Source organism: Dromiciops gliroides, chromosome 2, assembly GCF_019393635.1.
Source record: "Dromiciops gliroides isolate mDroGli1 chromosome 2, mDroGli1.pri, whole genome shotgun sequence".
NCBI lineage: Eukaryota > Metazoa > Chordata > Mammalia > Microbiotheria > Microbiotheriidae > Dromiciops > Dromiciops gliroides.
Genome location: NC_057862.1, coordinates 139,225,116 through 139,249,771, shown reverse-complemented (window position 1 = coordinate 139,249,771; position 24,656 = coordinate 139,225,116). Strand labels below are relative to the sequence as shown.

At 36.3% G+C, this 24,656-nt stretch overlaps 1 protein-coding gene across 10 annotated transcripts in view; it reads right to left on the bottom strand.

Moving 5' to 3' along the window:
- The window catches only part of TJP1 (tight junction protein 1), a 306,237-nt gene that overhangs the window by 15,624 nt on the left and 265,957 nt on the right, over nt 1-24,656 (bottom strand). For 7 of the 10 annotated variants that reach the window (XM_043983429.1, XM_043983431.1, XM_043983433.1 and 4 more), the window contains 9 exons: nt 22,783-22,891; nt 21,486-21,705; nt 20,383-20,567; nt 20,183-20,278; nt 6,215-6,297; nt 4,606-4,816; nt 4,148-4,248; nt 623-973; nt 30-266 (listed from right to left, as the gene is read on the bottom strand). In XM_043983429.1, the coding sequence (XP_043839364.1) occupies nt 30-266; nt 623-973; nt 4,148-4,248; nt 4,606-4,816; nt 6,215-6,297; nt 20,183-20,278; nt 20,383-20,567; nt 21,486-21,705; nt 22,783-22,891 (1,593 nt within the window). The remainder of the gene's footprint in view (nt 1-29; nt 267-622; nt 974-4,147; nt 4,249-4,605; nt 4,817-6,214; nt 6,298-20,182; nt 20,279-20,382; nt 20,568-21,485; nt 21,706-22,782; nt 22,892-24,656) is intronic. The other 3 variants (XM_043983436.1, XM_043983438.1, XM_043983439.1) reach the window with 1 other exon arrangement.

Sequence of the window (24,656 nt, the reverse complement as noted above, 5' to 3'; positions counted from 1 at the left end):
AAGTTAGTGCAACAGTGCAGCACAGGTACCTTTGCCGGATCTACATGCGACGACAATGATGGTTCTTGATCTCTTAGCACTATTTGAGATGTCTCAGTACTTGGTGGTGTTAAGGGGCCCGCTTGTGGCTGATAGGAGTTGTAAGGAGCTGGGACTGGCTCCTCCAGTTGGATATTAGTTAGATTTACATTAGGATTAACAGCAGAGGTTGATGAAGAGTGTGTTTCAGACGAAGGGTAAGGGACTGCAGATGAGACTTCTGCTTTCTGTGAAGTGTTTAAAATATTTTAAATATAGTGCTTCTGGTACACTGTTGACTTTCCACTTTAGTTTAAGCTTTTATTTTTAATATAAGATATACTGTGTACACATATTTTAAGTGTACTGGTAAAAGTTCACTGCCTCATTCTAGCTTCTGGGAAATTATTTTACCATTTTATGTATTATATTAAGTGAAACCATTTAAGAGACCTAGAAGTTCTTAATATTCTCACATCCAAATTGGTGACTAATTCTTTGTCTGGAAAAAGGACAAAATATATACTCTCTTTACATCAATTCCCACATTTTAAAACTGAATAATGCACCTACAGCTAGAAAATGTTTAATGTTTGCTGCTTACCTGTTGAGAGGCTGTTTTAAATCCTGGGGAGTCTATTCTATGAATTGGTTGTGGCTGCGCTTGTGGTGAATAAGAAGGGTATGTTTGGCTTTCATGATGCATTCCAGAGGAGTCCTCTCTTACAGGTTCAGAGGACCGTGTAATTGCAGACTCCGGGGGAGTCCCAACCTCATCATTAAGAGTTTCATCTAGTTCTTGATCAGTGTAGGCCCCACCTTCTGTATCTGTGTCTTCATAGTCAGAAGTGTGTCTACTGTCCGTGCTATACATTGAGTATTCACTACCTGGAGCTGACAGGTAGGATAGACGATCATCATGCAAATCAAGGTCATCACTTGTAGCACCATCCGCCTGGGTCAAATAAAAGTAAATTAAAAACTTTATTCAATATTTTAAAAGAGATGACCTTTATTTTTACAAGGGGAGACTGGAAAAGATATTCTCCTCTGGAAAAATCAAATCTACTTGCTTCAAATTTATGATGGGTAAAGGTCAAGAAGAACTGTACAAGCATACATGCAGACACACAGAGCATCCCTTGTTAGCCGAAACTTCTGGATGAATCAGATGTTGGCTAATCCAAGTCTTAGGAACCCAACCAAAAGAGGCAATGAAGGATCCCTGTATCATCCTTGTCTATAGTCTAGTTAGTGGAATCCTATCCCAGAGCATGAGGAAGAAAAGGAATGCCAACGAACAAGCTTGCAGAAGCACCAGCATACTGGCTTAACAGCAATGGAAGAAAAACTGTCATAATCAATGGAATAGTTCTACTCAAGCAAGAACAAAGTCCTATCTTTAGAAAGCAACTCTCAAAAAAAGCTGATGCTGATATCTGGTTGAAGGTTTTCTGGAAAGTATTATGGAAAGCATCACTACCAGAGATACGACCTCCCATTAAAACTTAGGAAGACATAAATGATTCCTTATAAAAGAAGTTTCCAAAAGATAGTTCTGTTCCAAAAGGCAGTTATGTTCTCTTTTACAAGTAATTAAGACATGAACTGATTCAAACATTTCAAGTTCCCCAGCATAGAAGAGAAGAAAAATGAGAAATGCTGGGGGAAAGTACTTTCTAAATGAGAACTCACCGACCTGTTATTGACTGCAATTAATGTAAGGCTGTTTACCAGGCACAAGAGCATAATCCAGTTATTAAAGCACAACCCTCAAAGAGAGTATGCCTCCAGGTACATCTAAATACTGAAGAAAAATCCAGAGGGTTTAGTATTGTTTTTCTTTTTTCCCTTTTCTTTTTAAAGGGAATACATAAAATTGAAAAAAAATCCTTCTTACAGTGGTGAAGTGTTAGAAGTAGGCTATCTAGCATGGAGGCAGAACTGTGCTTCTCCGTTAATACTATCAACTGGCATTCCCCAAGAGAACAAGTCTCAGTTCTATGGCAGGCACTCCAGGAGTGTGTGCATCAAGTGGCAGCCTGGAACATAACACTGAGCACTGCTTCGGTAATATGATAGACCAATGTCTGCCATGTAGAAATATAGCTCTTACTTTCAGCAGAACACCTTGCTTAGATGAAAGACTTCAGAGCTCTTCAGTGTATTAGGAAAGAAATTTCTAAGGCTTTACTCTCTTGTTCTCAACTAGTCAGTTCACCCATACTGATTGCCCATAACTCCCAACTTTCCAGTGACCTCAACAGTCACTCAGGTGGTAACATCTTGGGGAAGAATCATTCAGAATTAGCCACTTCACCTACTCGCTATTTGTTTTCAGTTCTCTAAGGCAGCTGATCATCTTAAGAAATATGGAGACTGTGGACACTGAAGGGAATAAGAAGCATGGGTTCACTTAGAACCAGGAAATGCTGCCAGGCCAACATCTTTTATGACATTCAATAAAGGGAATTCAGATGACTTCATGGCATGATTGGGTGACCATAAGACTATCTCAGATATGACAGGAAGGAACACTCCACAGGTTAAGTCACTGAAACTTTGACAGGGAAATCAATATTATATGAAGTAGTTTTAAGTGGGAAATTCATCCATTCATCTTGAAGACATCTAATTGGATATGAGCAAAACAAAACTTGATCTAAATATTTATGATTTTACTATGTTTTCATTTTTGAAACTATCACAATGAAAAGATTTAATTCATTTTTTAAGGATGAAAAGAGGAAAACTGGGACAGCAAAGTAGGAAGGTCATAATAATCTCAGAAGAATAAATTAAGGAAAATTGAAGGGAGTTTTTACTAGTAATGTATTTTAATTTAAATATACTTTATATTTAAATTTATTTTCTCAGCAGATGCCTTTGTAAAATTAATCTACACAAAGTATTCTCCATTTTCTATTATCACTGGTTAAGGGGGATATTATAACAACAATATTATTTCAGCTACTAATGTCCTAATGCTAAGGATATGATTACAATTACTTTTACTCGATGCTGTGAGAGTAAAAACTGATCATATAATTGGTGTTGTCATAAAAGTAGTTATGTGGTTTCTTCCACTTACTTTTTACTGTGTACAGTGTCCTACTTGAAATATCAGTTACTCAACCCTGTCTTGTGAATAAACATGAACTATTTGTAACCCCTAAACTGGCAGAAGAAAAACCATAATTCTGAAATATTATTACAGATACTACTTCTAAATGTGAATGTTTTATAATATCTTCTTGCAAAGGGTATATATTTTTCTGAATAGGCACTGTTGTCTTAAACATGCAGCATGCACTGCCAGAGCTCCTGTAGACACACAGCCAGGTAGAGGAAAATGGAGGCCATGCCCAGGAGGATGAGGAATGGATAGGGAAAAGAGTTGGGCAAAACAGCAACACCATCACAACACAACAATGACAAAAAACCCCACAAACCAAAAACACAGGTACCCACAATCTCCCCTTATAGTCTGTAAACTAAGCTTAATAAAAACTAACAAAGCTATTATACTGCACTGTTAGGACCATATGAAATAAAGATGACAAAAGAAACTAAAAATTTGCTTCACTTTTAGTTAGGGAAAATATTAAATTTACCCTAAAAAGGAATGCCCATCCAGATTTTGTATAGGGGCAGCTAGGTGGCACAGTGGATAGACTCCAGCCCTGGAGTCAAGAGGACCTGAGTTCAAATGTGACCTCAGACACTTGACACTTACTAGCTGTGTGACCTTGGACAAGTCACTTAACCCCTCATTGCCCACCACCCCCAAGAAAGATTTTGTATAAAACTAAAGACAATAGCAAAAAATATTTAATATGACTATAGTAATAAATAAAGTTGGTCTGAGATTTTTTAATGAAGCAGCAATTCAATGACTGGACTAATTAGAATTGTTGAGCTGTAAGAGCTTCAAACACCAGTAAACGTAGTTTAAACTTCATATAGACATAGATTCTGTCTCTAATAACCAAAGCTTATTACTTGATTCCCCAACCTCTCCCCTTCTATTACTGTCACTTATATGATGAAGCGACTAAGAGACATCAAAAATACAAAATTCTGAAATACAGGGCAAACATTCAAAAAACATATTAGTGAAATTTCTTACCTTTCCCTCTGAAACCCAAACCAGCTGGTTTTGCTGTTGCTGAATAGCTTCTTTCAGTGCTCCATACCAACCATCATTCATTGAATTTAAATTAATAGTAGCTGAAAATAACAAAGTATTCATTTGGTCTCATGGATAGTAAGATACCAGAAGTTGAGATATAAGGTATGCTTTCAGCTCAACCACCAAAATGAGGTATTATATTACTTGCAAGATAGATGGGAATGTTTGCAGAGGAAGGTAATTGCCTTGTTGAGTGTCCCAATTATGAAATACTATTTCCCCTTTAAAAAGAGCTTGATATTGCTAGGATAAGATCGATGATAAACCTCTGAAAGCCAAGAAATGCACAGGATAAGAATAGAATAAATTTTGCCATAAAGAAGTGGGCCTAAGTAGACTCCTTATGCAGAACTTTTTTAAAAACTGGCTTTTTAAGTTTTCTTCAATGTACTCACTTGTAAAAAGATGATGATTATTTTTACGAAGTTTATGAGATCGTTCATATAATTTTCTGGCACTCTTCCTTGACTCTGGACACAATCGCATTCTCATTGTTTTAACACCTTGCTTAGAATCAGGGTTAAGGAATACCACAATGGGATACCACTGTGCATAATTCAGACGATCAACAGCATTTGGTGTTACATCTAATAAAGCATGTTTATCCTGCATAAGAAAAAAAAAAAAAGAAATCACAATGATTCCCACATAGGTAACTCTTTTCAAAGAACTACCAATTCAGGCACAGCTAGGTGGCGCAGGGGATAGAGTACTGGCCCTGGAGTCAGGATGACCTGAGTTCAAATCCAGCCTCAGAGCCTTAATACTTACTAGCTGTGTGACGCTGGGCAAATCACTTAACCCCAATTGCCTCAAAAAACAAAACCAAAAACAAAATCCTACCAATTCAGAAAATGATGCTCTCACCAAAGAAGGCAAAAATTCCATAACTATAAAATCACAACAGACTGCAAAACTAAAACAATCATCCTGTCCTTATTATTTCTTTTAAATACAGGATCAAGAGCTAATTAATTTCACGCAATGACTAGTAGGATCAAAATTCCATCTAATTAATTATCTCTAAAATTGTTCATCTTAAAGTTACTTATAATAAAAGCTATGTGTAATTGAGGCAAAATTAAATATCTCTCCTAAATGTGTTCTGACCTAATCTGCAAAGGAAAAAAATAACAGCAGGAGTCATTCCTTGAATAAAAACATTACTATGGGCTAGATATCACATAAACACCACATAGAGTAGACAAAATAAAGTCACAATTCACACATAACAATGTAAGTACAAAATTTAATTGTTATTCAAGGATAAAATTTGAGGTCATGGGGCACCCAGGTGGCCCAGTGGATAAAGCACCGGCCCTGGAGTCAGGAGGACCTGAGTTCAAATCCAGCCTCAGACACTTGACACTTACTAGCTAAGTGACCCTGGACAAGTCACTTAACCCAAATTGCTTCACCAAAAAAGAAAACAAACAAAAAAACAAAAAAACAATTGAGGTCAAATTAAGCCCTCAGATGTTTACTAGATGTGTGATCCTAGGAAAGTCATTCAACCTTTCTGTCCCAGTTTCCTCATCTGAAAAGTGGGGGATAATAACAGGACCCAGGGTACTTTTTTTTTTTTTAGTGAGGCAATTGGGGTTAAGTGGCTTGCCCAGGGTCACACAGCTAGTAAGTGTTAAGTGTCTGAGGCCGGATTTGAACTCAGGTCCTCCTGAATCCAGGGCCAGTGATCTATCCACTGCGCGCGCCACCTAGCTGCCCCACCCAGGATACTTTTAAGGATAAAATGAGATAATATTTGTAAAGTGTTTTGAAAACCTTAAAGTGCTAAATAAAAGCTAGCTTTTATGATGATAATGATGATATGCTTCTCACTGATGTGATTACTACTGGTTGATACGTGCTCTTCCACTGCACTGACAATAAATTTAGGAATAGTTTTCTATATTTAAGAGAGACAACTCTAACATACTCAATAGATTTATTTTCAAAATGTATTCAGTTCATTATCAAACTGAATTATTTATTTTTACAACTTACCCGATCAATAATTTGCTTAATGGTATGAAGACGTATAATTCCAGAGCTCCGTTGGTCAGTGCCAGCATCTCTAGGTTCACTTTCTAGTAAAGGGGAAAAAACATTACTCAACGTTTGAAGATACCATCAAAAATACTGGAAATACAGATGCCTCAGCTCATAAACAGGATGTGTACTCCAAACATTGATTTATAAACCAGTTATGTATAACCCCAAATGAATTGCCTTAATAAATGGTGATTATGTTTAGTGGAAAAGTTGACAAAAATCCAACTGATCATTAATGTACCTCCAAGAATGTATAACATTTTTTCCATGTAAATCTCAATTTAACAAATATATATTGGATTAAATGATGTGTAAACTGCTATACAGGGATAAAAAAACAAGACAGTCTTAGGTCTAAAAAAATTGGGAGGAGGAATAAAATATATAAATGACTAGAAAGTAGTGGTGATCGGTATTCGAAAAGCATATACTTGGGGCAGCTAGATGGCACAGTGGATAAAACACCAGCCCTGGAGTCAGGAGTACCTGAGTCCAAATCTGACCTCAGACACTTAACACTAGCTGTGTGACCCTGGGGCAAGTCACTTAACCCCAATTGCCTCACCAAAAAAAAAAAAAAAAAAAAAAAGGATATATTTGGAGGGATTTGGAGGTTTATTTTTATCTTTGGGGGGGAGGGGAGATATGGTGGGGGATTTAGACATGAAGATTAAAGAAAATCAGTGAAAGCTTTATAAAGATGACTGCGTGGAACTTGAAGAAAAAGACAGATTATAATATAAGAAAAAACCTTCATGAAAAGGAAAAAAACTGAGTTTAAAAAGAATGGACAGGGGCAGCTAGATGGTGCAGTGAATAGAGCACTGGCCCTGGAGTCAGGAGGACCTGAGTTCAAATCCGGCCTCAGACATTGGACGCTTACTAGCTGTGTGACCCTGTGCAAGTCACTTACACTCACTGCCCTGCCGCCCCCCCCCCCACCCCGCCCAAAGGAATGAATACAATTTATAAGGGACAATAGTCAGTCCTTATGATAAATGGTTCAAAGATATGGATAACTTTTAAAAGATGAAACATAAATTTTAAATAAATATTTGGCCATGGGTTAAAAATATATACAACTCTTGGGGCAGCTAGATGGTGCAGTGGATAAAGCACCGGCCCTGGAGTCAGGAGGACCTGAGTTCAAATCCGGCCTCAGACACTTAACATTTACTAGCTGTGTGACCCTGGGCAAGTCACTTAACCCCAATTGCCCTGCAAAAAAAAAAAAAAAAAGGAAAAAAAATATATATATACAACTCTTAAATCAAACATGTAAATTAAAACAATTTTGAAGTTAATACCTCACAACCAAATTGACAAAAATAATTAAAAGTAAAAAAAGCAGTGATGCAACTATAGAAGTATATTTACATACTGCTGATGTAATTACAAAGTCATTGCATCAATAATAGGTATTTTTCATATGACTATACTATGACAATAATAAAACCAGCATAAGGTAAAGAAAATGCTGATAAGCATAATGTAATGTGGGGTGTAGTTAGGTACATAATAGAAAGTATAAACTGTCATAGATATTCTTTTTTTTTTTTTTAAGTGAGGCAATTGGGGTTAAGTGACTTGCCCAGGGTCACACAGCTAGTAAGTCTGAGGCCGGATTTGAACTCAGGTACTCCTGACTCCAGGGCCAGAGCTCTATCCACTGCGCCACCTAACTGCCCCCATAGATATTCATTTTAAAAAAAGATCATTTCAAGCCTGAGGAAAGGGAGGTAGGAGATGAGTCCATAGAGAAAGAATCAGGGTGTTGTCTTACACAGAGGAAACGACCTAAGTAAAAGGCCTAAGAGGGCATTCTAGGGAAAAAATAAGTAGCTCAATTAGCCCAAAGCACAGGATTCATGAAACAGAGGTACGGCACAGGACTGGAAAGGAAGGTTAGAACCAGATTGTAGAATTCGTTGAGTGTTTATTCATATACAGACAGGGTTGTTTTAAAGAAAGCATCATCTAGTGCCTAGTTGTTGTTTTTTTAATTTAAATTAATTTATTTAGTTTTTTAGTTTTTAACCTTTGTTTAGATAAGATTTCAAATTTCAAATTTTTCTCCCTCTCTCCTCCCTCCTAGACAGAAGGTAATCTGATGTAGGTGATATATGTGTATATATATACATATGTGTGTGTGTGTGTGTGTGTGTATAATAACATTAAACATATTTCTGCATTAGTCATGTTGTAAGAGAAGAATCAGAGCAAAAGAAAAACAACAGCAAAAAAAACCAAAAGAAATATTATGGTCAAATCAGCATCCATATTCCACAGTTCCTCTTTTTTTTTTTTCTGGATTTGGAGAGCCTTTTCCATCATAAGGCCTTTTCTTGTATTGCTGGATTGGTGAGAAGAATCTAGTCTATCAAAGCTGATCAACACATAATGTTGATGATACTGTGTATAATGTTCTTCTGGTTCTGCTCATCTCACTCATCACCAGTTCATGCACATCCTTCCAGGTTTCTCTGAAATCCGCCTGCTCATCGTTTCTTACAGCACAATAGAATTCCATTACATTCATATAACACAACTTGTCCAGCCATTCCCCAATTGATAGGCAACCCCTCAATTTCCAATTCCTTGCCACCACAAAAAGAGGAGCTATAAATAGTTTTGTACATGTGGGTCCTTTTCCCTTTTTTATGATCTCTTTGGGAAAAAGACCCAAAAGTGCTATTGCTGAGTCAAAGGATATGCACAACTTTATAGCCCTTTGGGCATAATTCCAAATTGCTCTCCAGAATGGTTGGATCAGTTCACAGCTCCAGCAACAATGCATTAGTGTTCCAATTATTCCACAGCTTCTCCAACATTTATTATTTTCCCTTTTTGTCATATTAGCCAATCTGACAGGTGTCAGGTAGTACCTCAGAGTTGTTTTAATTTGCATGTCTCTAATCAATAGTGATTTAGAGCATTTTTTTCATATAGCAATAGATAGCTTGGTTTCTTCATCAGAAAACTACCTGTTCATATCCTTTGACCATTTCTCAATTGGGGAATGACTTGGATTCTTATAAATTTGATTTAGTTCCTGATATAGTTTAGAAATGAGGCCTTTATCAGAAGTACTGGCCATAAAAATTGTTTCCCAGCTTTCTGTATCCCTTCTAATTTTGGATGCATTGCTTCTCTTTGTACAAAAACTTTTAAATTTAATGTAATCAAAATCATCCATTTTGCATTGCATAATATTCTCTATCTCTTGTTTGGTCATAAACTTGTTCTCCTTTCCAAAGATCTGAAAGGTAGACTATTCCTTCTTCTTCTAATTTACCTATGCTATCACCTCTTATGTCTAAATCATGTACCCATTTTGACCTTATTTTAGTATAAGGTGTAAGATGTTGGTCTATGCCTAATTTCTGCCATACTATCTTCCAGTTTTCCCAGCAGTTTTTGTCAAATACTGAAATCCTATCCCAGAAGCTGCAGTCTTTGGGTTTATCAAACAGTACATTACTAATGTCATTTACTGCTGTGTCTCCTGTGCCTAGCCTATTCCATTGATCCTCCTCTCTATTTCTTAGCTAGTACCAGATATTTCTGATGACTGCTGATTTATAGTAGAGCTTCAGATTTGGTACAGCTAACCCACCTTCCTTGCATTTTTTTCCATTATTTCCCTTGATATTCTTGCCTTTTTGTTTTTCCAGATGAATTTTGTTATTATTTTTTCTAGCTCTATAAAATAACTTTTAGGTAGTCTGATTGGTATGGCACTGAGTAAGTACATTAATTTAGGGAGAATTGTCATTTTTATTATATTAGCTCAGTCTATCCATGAGCAATTGATATCTTTCCAATTATTTAGATCTGATTTGATTTGTGTGAAAAGTGTTTTGTAATCGTGTTCATAGAGTTCCTGCATTTGTCTTAGCAAGTAGACTCCTAGGTATTTTATATTATCTACTGTTACTTTAAATGGAATTTCTCTATCTCTTGATGCTGTCCTTTGTTGGTCATGTATAGAAATGCTGATGATTTATGTGGATTTATTTTATATGCTGATACTTTGCTAAAGTTGTTAATTGTCTCAAGTAATTTTTGAGTTGATTCTCTAAGTATGCCATCATATCATCTGCAAAGAATGATAGTTTTGTTTCTTCCTTGCCTATTTTAATTCCTTTAATTCCTTTTTCTTCTGATTGCTAAAGCTAACATTTCTAGTACAGTATTAAATAACAGAGGTGATAATGAACATCCCTGTTTCAGCCCTGATCTTATTGGGAAGGCCTCTAATTTATCTCCATTACATACAATGCTTGCTGATGGTTTTAGGTAGATACTGCTTACTATTTTAAGGAAAGCTCCACCTATTCCTAAGCTCTCTAGTGTTTTTATTAGGAATAGGTGCTGTATTTTGTCAGAAGCTTCCTCTGCAGCTATCGAGATAATCATATGATTTTGGTTAGATTTCCTATTGATGTGGTTGATTATGTTAATAGTTTTCCTAATGTTGAACCAGCCCTGCATTCCTGGTATAAATTCCACCTGGTCATAGTATATTATCCCGGTGATCACTTGCTGTAATCTTCTTGCTAATATCTTATTTAAGATTTTTGCATCAATATTCATTAGGGAAATTGGTCTATAATTTTCTTTCTCTGTTTTTGCTCTGCCTGATTTTGGTATCACCACCATATTTGTGTCATAAAAGGAATTTGGTAGAACTTCTTCATCTATTTTTCAAAATAATTTGTATAATATTGGAATTAATTGTTCTTTAAATGTTTGGTAGAATTCACCTGTAAACCGACTGGCCCTGGGGATTTTTTCTTAGGTAGTTCATTAATGGCTTGTTCAATTTCTTTTTCTAATATGGGCTTATTTAAGGATTTTATATCCTCTTCAGTTAACCTGGGCAGTTTGTATTTTTAAAAATATTTATCCATTTCATTTAGATTGACAAATTTATTGGCATACAGTTGGGCAAAATAGTTCCTAATTATTGCTTTAATTTCCACTTCACTTGTGGTAAGATCACCCCTTTCATTTTTGATACCAGTAATTTGGTATTCTTCTTTCTTTTTTTTTTTAATCAAATTAACCACTGGTTTATCTATTTTATTGGTTTTTTTTTTCATAAAAACCAGCTCTTAGTTTTATTGATTAATTCTATAGTTTCCATGCTTTCAATTTTATTAATTTCTCCTTTAATTTTCAGGATTTCTAATTTAGTATTTAATTGGGGATTTCTAATTTAATTCACTGAACTAAACTTTCTCTTTTTTTTTTCATGTAAGCAGTTAGAGATATAAAATTTCCCCTAAGCACTACTTTGGCTGTATCCCATAGATTTTGATATGTTGTCTCATTATTGTCATTCTCTTGGATAAAGTTATTGATTGTTTCTATGATTTGTTGTTTGACCCACTCATTCTTTAGAATGAAATTATATAGTTTCCAAATGATTTTCAGTCTAACTTTCCATGGCTCTTTATTACATGTAATTTTTATTGCATCATGATCTGAGAAGGATGCATTTACTATTTCTGCCTTTCTACAATGGATTATGTTTTTGTGCCCAATACATGGTCAGTTTTTGAAAATGTGCCATGTACTGCTGAGAAAAAGGTATATTCCTTTCTATCCCCATTTGGTTTTCTCCAGACATCTATCATGTCTAACTTTTTTAACATTCTATTTACCTCTTTCACTTCTTTCTTATTTATTTTGTGGCTAGATTTATGTAATTCTGAGAGGGGAAGATTCAGATCCCCCACCAATATAGTATTACTGTCTATTTCCTCTTGGAATTCATTTAACTTCTCTAAGAATTCGGATGCTATACCACTTGGCGCATACATGTTTAGTATTGATATTTCATTATCTATAGTACCTTTTAGCAAGATGTAGTTTCTCTCCTTATCTCTTTTAATTAGATCTATTTTTGCCTTTGCTTTGTCTGGGATAAGCATTGCTACCCCGGCTTTTTTGACTTCAGCTGAAGCATAATATATTCTGCTCCAGCCTTTTACCTTTACTCTGTGTGTATCTCTCTGCTTCAAATGTGTTTCTTGTAAACAGCATATTGTACGATTCTGGTTTTTAATCCACTCTGCAATTTGCTTCTGTTTTATGGCAGAGTTCATCCCACTCATATTCACAGTTATTATTACTAGCTGTCTATTCCCCTCCATTCTATTTACTTACCCCACCTTCTTTCACCCTATCCCTCCTTGCCAACGTCTTGTTTCTTACCCCTGCCTCCCCAAATCTGCCCTTCCTTTTTATAACCCCCCTCCCTTTTCTTTACCCTTTTCTCCCTTGCCCTCCCTTCTGTCAGTCCCCCCCTTTCCCCTTACCCTTTTACTTCCCTAAAGAATAAGCTAAGTTTCCTTATCCAAATCAGTGTATATGTCATTCCCTCTTTCAATCAAATCTAGTGAGAGTAGGGTTGAAACACTGTTCACCCCTCCCTTCTTTCCCTCTATTGTAACAGGTTTTTTGTACCTCTTCATATGATGTAATTCACCCCATTCCACCTCCCCTTTCCTCTTCTCCCCATAAACTCCCTTTTTAACCACTTAATTTTCTTGATATCACATCAAAGAGAGTTTATATTTATACCCTCTGTGTATAATCCTTCTGTCTGCCCAAATAAATATACAGTTCTCAAGAGTTAGAAGTCTTATTTTCCTGTGTAGGAATCTAAACAGTTTAACCTTATTGAGTAACTTTTTCCCCTCCATTTTTACCTTTTTAAACTTCTCTTGAGTCTTGTATGTTAAGATCAAATTTTCTATTCAGCTCTGGTCTTTTCATCAGGAAACCTTGAGATTCCCCTATTTCATTGAATGTCCATCTTTTCCCCTGAAAGAGAATGCTCATTTTTGCTGGGTAATAGATTCTTGGCTGCAATCCAAGCTCCTTTGACTTCCGGAATATCATATTCCAAGCCTTACAATCCTTTAATGTTGAAGCTGTCAGGTCCTGAGCAATCCTGACTGTGGCTCCATGATACTTAAATTGCTTCTTTCTGGCTGCTTGTAGTATTTTCTCCTTCACCTCATAATTCTGGAATTTGGCTACAATATTCCTTGGAATTTTCCTTTTGGGGTCTCTTTCAGGAAGTGATCGGTGGATTCTTTCAATGATGATTTTAGCCTCTGATTCTATAATATCAGGGCAGTTCTCCTTAATAATTTCCTGGAATATGGTGTCTAGACTCTTCTTCTGATCATGGCTTTCAGGCAGTCCAATGATTCTCAAATTGTCTCTCCTGGATCTGTTTTCCAGTTCAGTTGTCTTTCCAATGAGGTATTTCACATTTTCTTCTATTTTTTCATTCTTTTGATTCTGCTTGACTGATTCCTGGTGTCACATGGATTCATTATCTTCCATCTGTCCAATTTTAATTTTTAAATCATTGTTTTCTTCAGTGAGATTATGCACCTTTTTTTCCATTTGGCCAGATGAATTTTTTTTGTTTGTTTGTTTTAGTAAGGCAATTGGGGTTAAGTGACTTGCCCAGGGTCACACAGCTAGTAAGCGTTAAGCGTCTGAGGCTGGATTTGAACTCAGGTACTCCTGACTCAAGGGCCGGTGCTCTATCCACTGCGCCACCTAGCTGACCCCAGATGAATTTTTTAAGGAATTGTTTTCTTCAGTCAATCTTTGTGCTTCCTTTTCCAAGCTGCTGATTCTTTTTTCACAGTTTTCTTGTGTTGCTTTCATTTCTTTCCCCATTTCTCTCAATTGATTTTTAAAATCCTTTTTGAGCTCTTCCAAGAAGACTTTTTGTTCTTGAGACCAATTCATCTTCCCTTGAGGCTTCACATGTAGGCAATTTGGGGGTACTGCCCAATTGTTTGTGTTTGCCTCTTCTCTGTTGATACAGAAGCTCTCAATGGTGAGAGCTCTTTTTTGTTTCTTACTCATACTGCAGCCTTTTTTTTTTTTTTAAGTTGAGGTCTGCTCTGGGAGCACCAGGGTCCCTGTTTCAAGCTTCTTGTGCTGGGGCTGTATCACTGGCTTTCTACACTGAGGCCTCTGTGGGCTTGTAGATTTCTTACCGCCCCAGGATTGGAAAGCCTGGTCACACCTGTCCTATGGGTGGTCATCCAGTTGGCAACCTGCCCTCCCGGCTGGTGTAGGTGGGTTTTGCCACTGTTGTGTTGTGCCACCATCTTGTTGAGCCAGGATCCAGAGGTCTCAGTTGCTCCACTGTGGCCCACAGCTTCCTGCTGACTTGCCCCGACCTCCTCTGCGTTGAGCAGCAGTGGTGTGCTGTGCCTCCTTTTTGCCCCAGTGAGACCGACCTTTCCTGAAGTCTTCTAAATTATCTCTGGTTGGAAGACTGTGTCTCTCTGTCTCCTTTGCAGGTTCTGTAGTTTCAGAATCTGTCTAGAGGCTTGATTTAATGTTCTTTTTTTTTTTTTTTTTTTTGGTGAGGCAATTGGGGTTAAGTGACTTGCCCAGGGTCACATAGCTAGTAAGTGTTAAGTGTCTGAGGCCAGATTTGAACTCAGGTCCTCCTGACTCCAGGGCTGGTGCTCTATCCACTGTGCCACCTAGCTGCTCCTGATTTAATGTTCTTTTTGAGGGAATAGAAGGAGAGCTCAGGCTATTTGTTGGCTACTCTCAGGCATCTTCTACTGCCTAGCTTTTTTTTTTTTTTTTTTTGCAAGGCAATGAGGGTTAAGTGACTTGCCCAGGGTCACACAGCTAGTTAAGTGTTAAGTATCTGAGGCCGGATTTGAACTCAGGGAGTTCTGAATCCAGGGCCGGTGCTTTATCCACTGCGCCACCGAGCTGCCCCTGTGCCTAGCTTCTTAAACTGTGAGTTACCACCCCATATAGAGTCAAGTAACTGAAAAATTAGGTGACATTAAACGGTTATGCATACCTATTTTACATACCTATATACCCAGGGTCCCATAAAAATTTCTCAGGCAAAAACGGTCATAAACGGAAAAATTTAAGAAGCCCTGATGTAGTGTAATATAAATGTAAACTATCATCACCATTAGATCATTATAAATACAGGTAAGTAAAATTTCATTCTCTATTACTTAAGTCACACCAGATACCTGGAGACCACACTGCCACACAGCAGCAGGTTGGATTACATCTCCTCTCTCTTCCCAAGTCCCACTATCCTCAAACCTAGGCCTCAAAGGTTAGAGATGCATCCTAACTAGCAAGAGGAGGTACAATTCCAACAGAGTTGGAAAGGGGGAAAAGATCCTCATTAAGGTAAAGGAGAAAGATGTTAAACTTAAACCAGGGAATACCTATAAAGCAAAAATTTCATTTTTGTGGCATGACAGTGGCAGTGTCAACATGTCAGTCTAAACTGGCCTAACAGTAAACTAGCACTATGTCTGAGCAACTCAGTAACTTATATAGAGATACATATATGCATTTATTTAGAAATGAGCAAACTATGTATTTGTTGTTTGTCCTTAGATAAAATACCACAATCCTGTTGAACTGGAAGTCAAACATAAATTTCAGAAGTTTCTTCTGCTGTCTCAAAATCACAACCAATCTGACAAGATAAATATCACTAATCCCCAAGAGATTATGGTCTTTTAATGATATAGTTCTTTCATTTTTCTATGCCATTTAAAGTTCAGACTGAGACTATGACATGAAAAGAAGTTCTGGAATTGAAGACTAATTAAAGAGTTTGAACAATGAGAAAGACATTGATTAAATGGTATTTCTGGCTTCTACTTTATTCAACTTTTTAAATCTTTTCCCCACCCTTCTGAATCATGTAGCAAAAAAAAGTACTGATGAAATTGATCTGATAATCTTTAAATAACAAGGGTTCCCAACTTTTTGTGTTATGGACCTCTCTCTTGGAAGTCTGGTGAGTCCCATGAACCCCTTCTGAGGAAAATGTTTTTAAATGAATAAAAGAGAAATGTGTTCCAAATGAAACCTATCAAATTGAAATAAAGATGCAATTATTTCCCCAATTTTGAGTTCACAGGACCCTTGAAATATATCCATGAATACCACAAGCAAATCAAGAGCCCCCATTAAGAATTAAGAGTCTGGATTTCTGGATAGTTCTACAGTAAAGTCAGGAAAACCTGGGTTTAAAACCCACTTTTAAAACCTTCTACATAACCACTGGCAAGTTACTGAACCTCCCTGAGGCTCACATTCATTTGCAAAAATGATAATTTGATCATTTTAGTACGTACTCAAGAGTATTATTTTGAGAACTAAATATTCAGAGATTAAAAAACCCTTTACAGGGGCAGCTAGGTGGCGCAGTGGATAGAGCACCGGCCCTGGAATCAGGAGTACCTGAGTTCAAATCCGGCCTCAGACACTTAACACTTACTAGCTGTGTGACCTTGGGCAAGTCACTTAACCCCAATTGCCTCACTAAAAAAAAAAAAAAAAAAAAAAAAAAACCTTTACAGAATGCCGGCTATGAACATTATTCAAGGTATCTGAGTAGCACAATACAAAGAGTATCGGACATGGAATCAGGAAGACCAGAGTCCAAATTCTGTATTAGACACTACCTGTGTGAACCTGGGCAAATCACTTATTTTCTCAGCTTCATTTTCCTTACTTGTACAATGGGAATAAAATTACCTACCAAAGTGTGATACAAACTTTAGACTGGTGTGCATGTTTTTATTATTATTATTATTATTATTATTATTGTTGTTGTTGTTGTTGTTATTATTATTATTATTCCTATACAAAACACATAATTTGATGACCCTGGGTTCTTGAAAGCTACAACAGCAAAATATAAGCTCTGACCAGATTTGCTCTTATGCAAAGACTGACACTAAGTTCACATGGTTTTTAGATTGTCTTTGAAACTTAATTTGCCTACTGGTACACTAAAAGTGAAAGAGTTGTCCAACGACTAACAAAATTGGAAGACCTAAATACTATTAATCTTGATACTTTCAACATAAAGAAAATCAGAAGATATAGTGAAAAGGGAAGAATGGCTCATAGCTTGTCCACAGAGAAGCAAACAAAAGAAACATTTGGTCCTTCTGAATTGCCATGATCTTTTAAAATACTTATAATGAAAAAAAAACCATGAAAACAATTTTACATCAACATCCCTTGGTTGAGGGTAGAGATAAATTCTACAAGGACACAGAGAAGCGCCTCCCCATTAAAATCAATACATATTATGACATATGGTGACTTCAATGCAAAGGTGAAAAGTCCCCTTTTCCCACCAAATTAGAAAACACGTGTCAAGATGAAGGAAAGAAACCAAACATTTGCAGAATGCATAAAACCTTAAGCTTATAAAATCATAAATACTTAGAAGAAAAAAATTCAAGGAAATAGACATGGTAGTAATCAAATAAAATACAACCATCCCTAAATTTTGCTTATTTCTAATGTTAACAGATAGGAATTGATTCAACTAATATAGGAGTTTTGAAAAAGTAATTAGTATTGAGTAAAAAGACCTAACTTCATTAAAACTAATATCACAGGGGCGGCTGGGTGGTGCAGTGAATGGAGCACCAGCCCTGGAGTAATATCACAGTCATTACAAAAACATATCATGAATATAGTCTCATACCCGTTCTGTGTAACTGTTATTACAAATACCAAAAATTAAAACAAAATCCCAAAGAGTACAGAGGATCTCTCAATTCAAAAGCATGTGCTGATTTATATAAAATATTAATTTTTTATTTAATGTAATTTAATATAATGTCTTTTTTTTGTTTTGTTTTGGTGGGGCAATGAGGGTTAAGTGACTTGCCAAGGGTCACACAGCCAAGTGTCTGAGGCCATATTTAAACTCAGGTCCTCCTGAATCCAGGGCCACTGCACCACCCAGCTGCCTCCTAATGTAATGTCTTTTTTTTTCCTTTTTCTTTTTTTTGCAGGGCAATGAGGGCTAAGTGACTTGCCCAGGGTCACACAGCTAGTAAGTGTCAAGTGTCTGAGGCCAGATTTGAACTCAGGTACTCCTGAATCCAGGGCTTGTGCTTTATCCACTGCGCCACCTACCCGCCCCCAATGTAATGTCTTAATGGAAATTTATTTTACAAAATAAATGACTACTGATGAGGCAATGTGATATACTGGATAAAGTACTGAGCTAGGAGTTCAGAAGACATGGTTCCAATCCTACCTCAAACAATGGGAGACTCCGGAAAACTAACAATTTATCTAGGGAGGAGAAAAGGGAGACTGTGCTAGGTGCTGTGAAAGGCAAATATAAAAGAATAAAACAAAAGTACTTTTTAAAACACAGTCTTTTGGAGGACATAATATGTACATATAAGAATTTACAGAATAATTATTATGTCAAATTGACACAGAAGAATGGTAATGGTCCAGGAATGACAAAGACCATCTGATTTAGCATTTAAAAATTATTTAGAACTAGGTAGAGCAATTAAATGATGAGGTTGGAAGACGAATGACAGAACTATAACAAATGAGAAAGGGGGGCAAATGGGTTAGATGGCTTTTTCTAGAAGTATGGCTGTAAAAATTGAGGAGAATGGGACAACAGCTTGATAGAAAGATCTAGGGAAGAGGGCATGGGCATGTCTGAAATAGTGAAAAAAAGCAATAGAAAGAGAGAAGAACAAAAGAATGAAGTTGCTGTGATTCCATGGAAAAAAAAAAAGGAGTGAAGAGATAGATGAGTTGGCCTTGACAAAGAGAAGGGGGAAAGGAGAAAAGAGTATGGTGATGTTCAGGGATTTTGAGCTGAAAAGAGAAGAGGAAACTCGCAGCAAAGGCCCTAAATTTTTTTCAGTAAGGTAAAAGGCAAAGTCCTCAGTTGAAGAAAAGCCCAGATAAGGAAGACTTGAAGACAATCGAAAAGATTAGGATTAGCAGAGAAGATTGTTGAAAGTGAAAGAGGAAATCAATTAGGAAGAATAAGAGTACTGCCTTGCTGCAGTGAGGGTCCAATTAGTTAGGAAACAAATACCTAGTCAGCATAGTTGTGTAATTCCATTCAATTTTGCTCAGCAGTACATGAAAAGGAGTAGAGGAAGCCAATAAGAGTAGGAATAATCCAAGAATGAGGTTCAGCAAGGCATAAGGAGTGATAAGGAGGTGAGACATTTGAAAGTAGAGGACAGGATGTAGTTGAATTGTTTAATTACAGGTTTAATTACAGGTAATTGGGATGGAAAGGAATTGAAGTCAGAGATATTGACAAAGTATGGAGGGGTAGAGAAATTAAAGGTTGCAATAAAGGCAAAGACAGAGTCAGGAGGGGTGAAGTATAGAAAGAAATGGTAGAACATTATGATCAAATAGAATAATTTCAGAATTTTTGATTAAGGAAGTAGAATACTCGTGGTAGGAACCCTGTTATAACCATCCCTCTGATGACTCTCTACCATGTGTGGCTCAAGTAGAGTGGAGTTGGGAAGACTCAAGAACTGGGAGTTTAAGGTGTTTAAGGAAACATCAAAATGAACACTGAATTCACCTCAAATAAGGGTAGAAATTGTGGAGGAAGAAAAGATATTGATAGAGCCAGGTGGTGAACACCTTGAAAAAGAAAGGTGAATTACCAGGGAGCTAAGTAGTTGTTATTCAGTCACTTTTCAGTCTCTTTATGAACCCATTTGGCATTTTCTTGGCAGAGATACTGAAGTGCTTTGCCCTTCCCTTCTCCAGCTCATTTTACAGATGAGGAAACTGAGGCAAACAGGGTTAAGTGACTTGCCCAGGGTCACACAGCTAGCAAATGTCTGGTGCCATATCTGAACCTAAATGATCTTCCTAACTTCAGGCCTAGCACTCAATCCCCTGTGCCACCTAATTGCCTCAGTGAGCTAAGCAGACAAAAGCTATTATAACTTCCAAGAAGTTATGAGTAAAGATGACAAAAGGGGATTTTGAAAGGGGTATTAGGGAGTAAACAGGTATTCCTACTCCCCATCTAGAACCAATAGTCTAAACAATACTCACTTGCCACTTGATAAATATCTGGTTCTTCTCTTGCTAGTTTCTCTCTTGCAACATCAGCAATTGGTCCAAAGATAGTTACAGGTCTGAGAAATCCAGCTATATCAGAGAAACAATTTTAGTTAAAGCAATTCATCTAAGATACTTTTATTTACTAGAATATGGTAGGTATTACATAGGCTAATCCTTAAAAAGAAAGCTACCTTCTCGAAGTACAACTCTTTCATAAGCAGGGAACTTGGTCTGAAATGGCTGAGCAGAGAGATCCTCTCTGCTTTTACGTAAATTTCTTTTAGAGCTACGAAGACCTCGGAATCTCCAGAAGTCAGCACGATCTCCTCCTGCAGTCTTTGGAAGTGTGTACTGAACACTGGCTAGCTGTTCAGCTCTATTAACATGAGAAAAAAGGTTGACAAGTAAATTAACTTTTAAAACATATGCTACTCAAATGTTATTTACTTAATTTCAGTATGATGATCTCATACAACAGCAAACAATTTTTAGCATTGAACACGATGATTTGTTTTAGATGACAGTTCAATAAATGTACTTATATTACCAGATATATCACTTCATAAAAGGGATGGATTTTAGATTTTTGTTAAATTTACTATTCATATGCCCAAAAGGCCATAAAACTGTGCAGACCCTTCAATCCAGCAACACCACTCTTAGGTTTATATCCCAAAGACATCCCCAAAAAGAGAAACAGACTTATTTGTACAAAAGTATTTACAGCAGCTCTTTTTGCGGTGGCTAAGAATTGGAAATCAAAGAGATGCCCATCAATTGGGGAATGGCTAAATAAGCTGTGGTATATGATGATGATGGAATATTATTGTGCTATAAGAAATGACAAGCAAGATGATTTCAGAAAGGCCTGGAAAGGGTTTTATGAACTGATATATAGAGAAGTAAGCAGAAAACTGTACACAGTGACAGCAATCTTGTTAGATGAAGAACTGTGAATGACTTAACTATTCTCAGCAATACAATGATCCAAGACAATCCCAAAGGACTAAGGATGAAGCATACTATCCACTGCCAAAGAAAGAACTGATATTGATGAAACACAGACTGAAGCATGTTTTTTTTTCTTTTATTCAAGTTTTCTTATACAAAATGACTAATATGGTAATGTTTTACATAATTGTACATGTATAAGTGATATCGGATTACTTACTGTCTCAGGGAGGGAGGAGGGAAGGATAGAATTTGGAACTAAAAATGTTCATTATTTAAAAATAAACAAGTAAGTGTTGTTCACTTGATTCACTCCAAGAGAAGAATAATTATCTAATCATACCTGTTCTTATTAGGGATGATGCCTCTTTCTACCTCCTTATGATTTTTGCCAATTCGTATAGCCAGCCAAGAACCCAGTTTTCCATTGTATAAGGTATCCACTACACGGAACACTTCTCCTTTGTTGAAGCTAAGCCCATAAGGAGATTCCTTTTCATATTCAAAGTGTGTTCTAATGTAGAAAGAATCTCCTACATCTGATTCTACAATGCGACGATAAACTGAAACAAAACAAAATAAATGTAGAATATCAATGAAAAGAAAGGAAACCATTTATTAATCACCTACTACATGCTAAGCACAGTGTGCTCTACAAATATTATCTCATTTGAACTTCACAACAACCCGGGTTAAATGGTGCTATTATCAACTTCATTTTACAGTAGAGAAAACTGAGGCAGATGGAGGTTAAGGGTCACATATCAAATAAGTGTAAGTCAGATTTTGAATTCAAGTATTTCTGACTACACAAGCAAGTGCTCCATCCACTGAGTCATATAACTGCCTCAATGGTTCAAAAGATCAGCAATTTATTTGAACAGGCACTATTTTTTAAACTGTGGTATAGGGCAGCTATGTAGCACAGTGGATAAAGCATCAGCCCTGGATTCAGGATTCAAATCCAGCCTCAGACACTTGACACATGACACTTACTAGCTGTGTGACCCTGGGCAAGTCACTTATCCATCATTGCCCCGCAAAAAAACAAAAACAACAACAAACTGTGGTATAATTTTACTTTTAAAGTTTAGTTCAATCTGATGAACAATTATAAGGTCCCTATAATACATGGAAATGTTCTAGGCACTTGAGATACAAGAATTTTTTTAAACTGTCAGCTCTCAAAAAAAAAAAACCCTGTCAGCTCTCAATGAACTTATATTTTACTTTCAAATCTTCTGACTAAAAAGTAGTTTGGAAAATCTAGTGGGGGAAGGAAGAAATCTCCTTAAAATATTCAATAAACTACTAAAATGAACATATCACCATAAAATTTTCATATTAACTTTAACAGGAGTCTCATTTTTCTCAATGGAGTATACTCAAAAGGATCCTGTTTTGCAGTCTAATTTTATCTGTGATAACTGATCTCTTTCACAAATGCCAGAAGAAAGTTTCTAACAGATAAATTATTTTATCAATGAAACCAACTGAGATGCAGTTCCAATTTTCCTTTACAGAGAAATCTAATAAATTTTTAAAGATTGAAAACTGCTTCCTCCATAGTAACCCCTCTCTACATGAGTTTTTATATTAATATTTTCTCTTGTTTGCATAACTCTACGAAAATAACTTACCATCCTTCTTTTTCTGTGCCAAGATTGTCACTTCTTCTCCTTTAGGGAGGTCAAGCAAGAAAAGCACTGCTTCTTCTCGGATGATATTTGTGAAATCTACATTGTTTACCTGTTAGAATGTAGTTTATAAAAATCATCCTAAGATGTGCAATAAGTAATTTATGCAAAACTAAACAAAACAAAACAAACCTCCCTTGACTTTAAGGGTTATCTAACACAATATCCTAAAGCTTTAGTTTGTTTTGGTTTTTTTTAAGGGGGACTTAGGGAAAGAAAAAAAAATTTCAATCAAAATGTCTAATTAAAACCTAGGTGTACTATAAAGGCAATTTAATGTCAAAGTATATCCTTAGATTAAAAGGCTAAGCCTAAGCAAACATCAAAACACAATGCAAGGGGGCAGCTAGGTGGCGCAGTAGATAAAGCACCAGCCCTGGATTCAAAAGGACCTGAGTTCAAATCCGACCTCAGATACTTGACACTTACTAGCTGTGTGACCCTGGGCAAATCCTTTAACCCTCATTGCCCCACCAAAACAAACAAACCAGAAAAAGCCACCCACAATGCAAGATCTTTTCCTAAAAAAATGTAGAAAAATTTCTACTTCTAAAAACAATTACCAGTTCAACTTTTCTTTTTTAAAAAAAGTGGTATCTCTCTTCAGAAGGCCACTTCTAAAAAATGGCCGATGGTAAGTGCCTAAGAAAGTGATTATACTATAATATTCTAATAAAAATAAAATTGAGTGAAGAAATGAAAATGGAGGTAATGGTACCTCCCCTATAGCAGAATATGTATAATGTAAACATTTAAAAATTTGATGCTTTAAAACACAATCACATTCATTGATATTAATTTTCTATTACATGAGACAAGATCCTTTAGTAATGGGTTCTTCTATTTAATTAATTTTACAGGAAGATTATTATAACTGTTAGAATTTAAGTGCATTCTAAGAATGATAAACTGAAAACAATATAACCATCATGCCAAGCATTCATGGAAAGCAATCAAGAGAAATTAATAATTATGTTTCTAAAATCCCTGTAAAATTGTATTGTTTTCATGATTCAGCCCTTTTTGAATCATGTATTTGTTATAGTCAATGCAATTCAAATCTTAGCAAAAAGTATAAGGGCAATTAACTCTAAAGTACTGTGGAAAAAATAAAAGTATAATAATAATAGTAACAATTGTAACAGCTAGCATTTATATAATGCTTTAAGGTTTACAAAGCACTTTACAAATACTATGTCATTTGATCCTCACAACAACTCTGGGAGGTAGGTGTTACTGTTATTCCCAGTTTACAGATAAGGGAATGGAGACAGACACTTGGTCATGTCTTTCTGACTTGGGTACAGAATCCTATCCACTTCACTACCTAGTATACACAGAACTAAGTAAACAATGGTATGAGATGAACAAATCAAAATGTGCCACAAGGCACTTAATAACTAATTACCAAACAACAAGCAAAGACACCAAATACCGGGAATTAGAAGACTGCTATAAAATGAAGCAGCTGGAATAAATTATCTAAGGTCCATTCTAGTTCAGGAACCTTCAACTATGACTAGAATTCTGATACATAAGAGAAGGAAGAGCATCTGATGAAGGAGGAACAATATGAGTAAAGGCAGAGAGGCAGAAAAGTAGGAGGGATGTTCAGGTGACAATGAGTAGTTCAGTGTGGTTGTAGTAGAAGGTTTGTGTCAAAGGAGGAAATAATAAATCTAGAAAGATAGGCTGGGATATAAAAGGTTTGCTTATATGCCAAGTTACAGAGTTTGAATTTTATCTTAGTTTTTATCTAAATTCTGATCCAGCAAATAACATTATAAAACTACTGGAGAAAGTAAAAATATCAAGTT